A 7,888-nucleotide genomic window follows, 5' to 3' on the forward strand; every position below is an offset into this window, starting at 1 on the left:
GGCATGATGAGATCAAATAGTGTGTCCCGCAGCGCCTAAAACTTTTTATCGCATGGGAATCTTGGCTAGGGGTCTTGCATGATATGCAAGAGACTTTTTTGTATATTAAATAAATGAGTGACCTAAAAAGTTTTGTGAATAACTATTCCGGCTATTACCACTAAGTGATAGAGTCTTGCTCTCGTCTGACCTTGACATCGCTCTGCTCTTCTCCTGCTCTCTTGCTATATATACCTACTATATTATAAGTATTACCTATCAGCTATCTATCTATAGTCATCTTATAGTTATACCGTATATACATAGTATATCTTACTATAGTACTATATATATATATTATACCGATTAGATAGAATAAAAACTTGTGTGCAACTTAAGTTGGATAGGGAAATAGTGTGTCCGGCACGCAAGTTTCTAACTCACTCCATATTGCCTAGGGATGCCGCTTGTATGATATAAGAGAAATGTTGTTCTCATATTCAATAAATCGTGTATATAGGTCGAAAACTTGATGTCACACATTAAAGGGTGCGATAGGGACGATCAGTAGTTTCCACGCGATAAGTTTTTAAGGCCAGTTTCATATTGCTCTAGGGATCCTTGTATTAATAAAAAGGTCATTGTTATATTAATAAATACATAAATGGTCGTAGTCTACCAAACCTTTGGTGGGATATCAATTAAGTTTGATGGAGTAAATTGCTGTATATTTATAGGTATACTATATATGATCACTATAATTACTATATATATATATATATACCTATATCTATATCTACATTACCATATGCTGAGGAATTAAGACGTCACATGTCCAAAAATAAATTTAGAGAAAATGTAAATTTTGAGATAAATGAGCAGCAATATGCTAATAGATAAGAAAAGAAATTAGTGTATGCTCGAAGTTGCAGATAGCTTTAGTTGACTATAAGACAGGATATGCTTGAGATAGTTTATGTTACATGCAGTTGACTCTGTTAACTGCTCTAGTCAGGAGTCATTTTATCCTAGTTGAATGAGCATCTGGCATTGTAAGTGCTATACTACTTTTCAACGATGATGGTTATTGCTTAATTTGCAGATCTAGATGTTCTCAAGTTCCTTTCCTTCCAAAATCACCGATAATTTCTATCACTTCTTTCCTATTCATGCAAACATGGCATCATATGAAGACAATGCAAGTTAGAATCAAGTGTGCTTGTGATGGATAATTTCCATGCCATTACTTACAGTAAAAAATAACTTCTTTTTTGGTAGAAAATAAACTCAAACTATCTCCGAGTTTCTTTTTTTTTTTTTTAAGTCTCACAGCAAGAGTCCACTCTTAGTGCAGGACACATTTCCCACAATTGTTCAGTGGTACGCCACACAGTTACTCCAAAACTGAAAAATTAGAATGTAGTGCATGTTTATAAAAGCCTATTTGCTTTTTGAATAAATCACATATCCCCATGTATTTTCTCTGCAGCACTGAATGAAGCACTGAAGCAGGAAGTCGAGAGGCTCAAGATTGCAACAGGTGAAATTGTGAACCCTGTCGAAAGCTATAGATCAGGACTTCAACAGATGTCGTTCACCCCAGCATTCTTCTCTCTTCCTCAGCAACAGAAGTCAGGTCACCACCAAGGACTTGCTCCGATGCAGCAAACTTTCAATCATCAGTCTCATGCCAGCCTATCGGATCACCAGATGCTCAATCATCGCCATGTTCTTTGCGATATAATGCAGCAGGATCCTCTCGGCAGATCACTTCAGGGTCTGGATATTAGTAAGGGTTCCATTGCAGTGAAGTCAGAGAACTCCTCGATTTCTGCCAGCGAAAGCAGCAGTACTATGTAACCGGAGCACATTTATTCCATTTTTTTTATTTCATTGGTTTGATTTAGCAGAAGTCAGTTTTTATTTATTTGTTGTGTTTGTAAGTTATTGAGTCTGTTTCTCTAGGGAAGCTCTGATTTGGTCCTTAATATGTATTATTTTATCCCACCCATTTGTGACCATTAGAAGAGAGATGTTCCTCCCAATTGTATAACGTTTCATATTTAGTTTTTTTAAAGACTTTGTTTGATTCATCCTGATCAGACCTTGTCTGTGCTGAGGTGAGAGCGGAAAAAAGGGACAAGCGGCTTTTAGCTGTGAATTGTTCGTGACCCTCATGGTATAAGTTCTTATAGTTATCGTCCCCTTGGTCTTTTCGGAGAAACTAAAATTTTAAACACGTTCATTTACCATGTTACATGTTAAAACATTGTTATATAAGTGCTATTATTAGTGGCATGCTTCGTATATCATCAAGATAAATGCAAAAATACTAATTGAAGACTGTTTGTTGGAAATTTGCAGTAAAAAGACAATGAAAGAAAAATTGACTTGTATTCCTCTTAAAATCAATTACAATTTAGATTCCGATTACAAAAGAGAGGAGAATGAATTTGATTCTCCCCTTTATTTAATTCTGGGTTTTTCACGGTGGCGATGAGATGCCTCCCTCGAATGCTCGCGTCGAGTTTGTTTCTCGTTGACGATCCGAACGTCTTGATTCACTGGAACGTGGTCTTCTACTCACGATTTGACGCTGTGGAGAACTTGCGTGGCAAGTCTTAAAAATAACTCTTGACGAGTTAATAACTCAGAGTGAGTTTTAAAAGAACTTGCAGAGCAAGTTTTGAACTCTGATCGAGTTGATAACTCTGAATGAGTTGATAACTCTGAACGAGTTTGAAACTCTATGGAAGAGTTGATTTAACTGAAAGTCGGTTAATAAGCCAAGGCCGAATAATTTCAAAAGCTTCAATAAAAGCCTTCCAAAATGATTCAAGAGCTCCTTCAAGTCGCTGATCTCCAAAGCTCTCTGTTGCTGCAGAAAGCTCAAAGATGCCCGATCAAGGATCCCCAAAAAGTCAGCCAAAAAAGAGCTCCCGAACTCAGTTGAGTTTTCCCCTATTTATAGGGGATTTAGGGGTGTAACCGCCCCCTTAAATCTCTCCTTGATAGGGTAGTGATCCCCTAAAATCTTGGGGAGAAAACGGTTCTGGAACCGTTCAAATCGTGCTTGAACGAGTCAAACGCTGAAAACAGCGTTCTGGGCCCGAACTGTGCGTTTCTGGACCTGAAAACGCACAGTTGGGCCTGTAAACGCACAGTTGGCCGGCTGAAAACGCACAGTTGGTGCTGTTTTAGAGATGAACTCTGCGTTTTAGGCTGAAAACGCAGAGTTGGGCCTGTTTAAAGGCTGAAAACGCACAGTTGGTGCTGTTTTAGAGATGAACTCTGCGTTTTAGGCTGAAAACGCAGAGTTGGGCCTGTTTAAAGGCTGAAAACGCACAGTTGGTGCTGTTTTAGAGATGAACTCTGCGTTTTAGGCTGAAAACACAGAGTTGGGCTTGTTTAAAGGCTGAAAACGCACAGTTGGTGCTGTTTTAGAGATGAACTCTGCGTTTTGATGTTATATCACGAGGATAACCTCTGCGTTTTAAGGTTATAACGCTGGTTCGACCTGTGCGCTTTGACTCTGTAATGCAGAGGCGAACCTTAGGCGGGCTTGGCGAGCTTCAGGCTAAGTCCAATGTTCTGACGAAGTCTGGTCTTGCAGACGGACTTCAGAACATAATCTTGTAACATTCGTCTTGGCTCCTTGAAAATATGAGAGTTATCAGATTGTAACTCCCGATGTTGATTGTGAAGGCTGTTGAATTGGGGCCTTCATTAGTTGTTGTGAAGGTCGTCAGATTGTAACCTTCAACGTGAAAGTCCTCAAATTGTAGCCTTCTGGAAGTCGTCAGATTGTAACTTCCATCATCGGTGTTTGATGGGGGATCAACTATCTATTGTGATTTTTAGACAGCCTACAAAGACATAATAATTAAATGATTTTTTTAGTTTTCTAATTAAATGTATTCTTTAATTAATTTGAAATTAACCTACCTCTTTCCTAGCATGTATAATTGAGCACTTGTTCCATGAACCTTTATTTTTGAACGATGCTCATTTTAGTATTAAGTTTTATGTACGTGCATTGTACGTGGTTAAATGTCATGATTAAGTATTTTGATTTATTTTCTTACTAAAATTTATCTCTCGGTTTTAATTACTTTGATAGTTTTTGATCACTTATGACTCTAAACTTTAGCATTGTAATTTTTTTTATGTTTGTTTGAATGGGTTACACCGAATTTAAAATTTTTATGTTGATAATTGAATTGATAGGAAATAAATGTATCCAAAGCCAATTTGAATTTTTATGTTATTTAGACCGACATGAAACTAAGCTTGGCTTGAGAAAGTATAGTATTGCGAAAGTAAAAACACTTGGAAAATAGCGTTACGAAAAAAGATGAATAATTAAAGCTAATAAGCCAAGATAATTGATTAAAAGTGAGCTAGAACTAAACTAAATAGAATATGAAGTTTATTCATAATCATTGATAGACTTCATAAAATTAAAAACTAAAAATTGATGCTAACTCTAGTATCTTTTATATGATAAAAGCATCCACATAAGTATATAAAAGTACTTAAAAAGTTCATGAAAATCTCTTCTAAAGATTCCTAATTTTACTAAAAAAATTAAACTATTCTATAAATATTTAGAAAACATTCATGTCTTTTATTCATTTTGTTTATTTTTTAATTGAGTCAAGATCAATCTTTCTCCACTTCTATTTTTTTCGCGCAATTCGAGAGTAGTGTTTTCATCGTCTACATCAATTGTGACATCAGGCTGGAGCTGAATTTCTTGTGCTGTTATCTTTTCATGAGCTCTTTCATCTTTTATCTTCTTGTCTTACTTTACAAAAGAAGTTGAATGTATTTCCGAACACAAACTTTTGGAAATATAGACTCTGATTATTTTTCTGTTTCAATGAGAATAAATGTTAATTTTATATATGAGATTTTTTTTGTGTTTCTAATGTATTACTTAAATAAGATTAAGAGTTACCTCTTTTTTCTTTGCAATGAATTCATCTATTGTGCATCCAATAAGGGTTTTTGATGCGTCAATATAATATTACTTTTGCTCTATCCATGTCATTTTCTACGAGGATCTGAACTAAATAATTATATTTCATCAATTTGCCTTATATTATAACATCAATATTTGATTTTAATATGTTTATTGTAGGGTCTGATTTTGCTTATGTATACCAAGTGTAGGATCGTGACCCTTAAGAATAGAGTACGCTCTTATAAAAATCTGCGGAAGCTTTACACTTTAACACTAGAGGGTGAGTTTGCAAATTAGATTATAAATTGCAAAGAAAGAATGACAATATCAGAAATAAACATCACAAACACAAGCATGTATACCGGTTCCACCTCCCTGGTGTACATCCAGTCCCCAAGCAAATTCCACTTGAGAGTTTCCACTATGATTTTGAAACCTTACAAAATCAAAAACAAACTTGACTAATTTGCAAGACCATGCAAATTACAAATTCAATTGACAAGACCATGCCAATTGCCAACCAATCTCTAAACCAAGAGATCAACCCTCTCAAACCCGAGAGAAATCCTTTTTGAAGCAAGAACACAATTGATCCTATAAGCCTTGAATGTGTAGTGAAGTACACCAGTGGCTTAGGATTTTTTAACTCTCTGAATATTGCCTATACAATCTCTAAGAATGATTGAAACCAATGCAATATCAGAAACTCTCTTTTTCTAAACACTTAGCATGAAAATCTAGAAAACTAGAGAGTGAATATGCACTTGTGCAAATTTGTGAACTTATAACCTATTTATAGCCCTTGAAAAGATAAGTTTTCAACCCCTAAAAACGTACACAAAACGGCTATAAACAGTCACTTATTCAAAACCTAAAATCTGGAAAAACTACATCTGTAGTCGACTACAAGTCATAGTGGTCGACTACACTAAGTCTAAACAGACTCTGTGAAGTTAGAAAATTGCTTAGTAGTCAACTACAAGGCATAGTAGTCGACTACACTGTAAACTCACAGATTCTGAAATTTTCTTTTCAGTATTTTGATTGTAACTTTCTCATCCGATATCGGAATGAGGTGATTTAAGATTTGTTGGAAAGCTCTTGAAGAGACCTACAACTTTGATCTTTTAAGTTTTTCCAGATTCTAATTGATAAGGGGTATAAATGAAATATTTTAAGACTTACTCAATATCTATAAACTCTAATAGCTAACATAGGGGATTTCTATTGTTAACCAACACACTAAGTATGTGTTAGTGTGTTTTAACACTATATGTGTGAATGTGTGTGAGTGATCAAGGCTTGTACAAATTTCTAAGCAAAGAAAATATAAAATTACATTTTGATAATAAAATATTTCTTCTTCTTTGCTTCATTTTGCCTTGAACTCATCTATGTCTTGAGTATCTCTTTGAATATAATTATTGATATAGCTCTGATACTGCAAAATAAATGTTAGCACATAATACACACAACATATAATATTTGTTATCATCAAAATAAACTAATCTTGGGGTCAAGATTCCTAACACTTATTTCATGAAGAAGAGATATTATTTAACCTTAGCATTAGGTCATCGGCGATCCTATGATATTTATCATCTGGACACTCTTATTAGGATTTTTATCCACCTTCTTGTCACAGTCTTTGCAAGCATTAAACTACAGGTCAACTCTATCATAAATGATAGTTATTTTTGCATTAAAGGTGTAATAGTGTCTCATATATTGATAAACTATTTTTAGGTTTACTTGTGTGAATTTTAGATTAGGTATTGTAAGATCATACATTTTTCAAATGTTGCGACGACTACATATAGTAGTAATTTAAATTTGTGTTGCATGTGCAAAGAGCCCTGATGAAGATGTTTTTGTCTTGACAGCTTATTCTGAATGAGCCTGCTTATTAGCTTTAAAATGTAATACTTTTTCTTTATTGTGCTATATAGATGTTTTCTTGGTTTACTTACCATTCTCTTATTTTTTTTAATTAGTTGTATCTTAGGGTTGATATAAATTATTAACGCAATTTATGATGACATGCCTATCTCCCCTACGAATTTCCCCCTACAAATTTGAGACATGTTTAAGGTAAATTTTATGTACAGTGGTTTTTTTAATAAGATTTTTAGTAATGAAATATGTTACCTTCATATTTAAAGATCATGAAATCTGATATTGCTATTATATACTTATTTTTTATTATGTCTTCAAGAATTGATCCTTCGTTAGCAGTCATCTTCCCCAAATAAAGTTACTCGCAGAGTTATGCCATTGTATAGAATAAAGAAAAAGGTTGATGTTATATTTTTACTTAGACTATTGTAAATAAGTATCATGTATATCTTTTATTCATTATAGTGATTTTTCTCCTCTTATCTAGCTTATTATATCTTGTAACATAGTTGATCGATGACTTCATTTTAGTTTCTATTGTAAAATTATTTGTATATAGTTTTATATTAATTTATGATTCCTTTAGTATTTGCAAAATAAAGTATAAATATTTATATTACTTACTAATTTTTATTATATTTCCCGTAGAGAATGCTTCTTTAATTGTGAGAAAGCTATTCAATATGTTCTTTAAGGAACTTAAGCGATACTTCTTTGATAGATATGCTTTTTGTCAATGTCAATTCAAGTGATTCATGAGCATCTCTGAGTTTTTAGTTTATTTCCTTCACTTCTCTATTTGAAATAAACAACCTGCTTCTTTTGAAAGATATCTCTAAATTTTCTGATAGTTTCTCCATACATACATAGCTCACTGTATTTTTTTACCCTATAAATACAATTGACATAAGAGATCCTTATTTATACATTATAATCTTTTATCAATTTTATGTAATTTAATCTTCTATTAATTGATGTTATTAGTAAAATAATGTATAATTTTCTTTAATTTATACATTGACATTAATTTTTAATCTAGCATATACT

At 33.5% G+C, this 7,888-nt stretch overlaps 1 protein-coding gene across 1 annotated transcript in view; it reads left to right on the plus strand.

Annotated features, from left to right (window-relative positions):
• Positions 1-2,075, plus strand: part of LOC109846709 (transcription factor RF2b-like) — a 14,917-nt gene extending 12,842 nt beyond the window's left edge. Inside the window, exon 5 of the mRNA XM_020415954.1 lies at positions 1,469-2,075. Coding sequence (XP_020271543.1) covers positions 1,469-1,839 — 371 coding nt within the window. The 3' untranslated portion in view covers positions 1,840-2,075. The remainder of the gene's footprint in view (positions 1-1,468) is intronic.

This window comes from Asparagus officinalis, chromosome 7 (assembly GCF_001876935.1).
Source record: "Asparagus officinalis chromosome 7, Aspof.V1, whole genome shotgun sequence".
NCBI classification, from domain to species: domain Eukaryota; kingdom Viridiplantae; phylum Streptophyta; class Magnoliopsida; order Asparagales; family Asparagaceae; genus Asparagus; species Asparagus officinalis.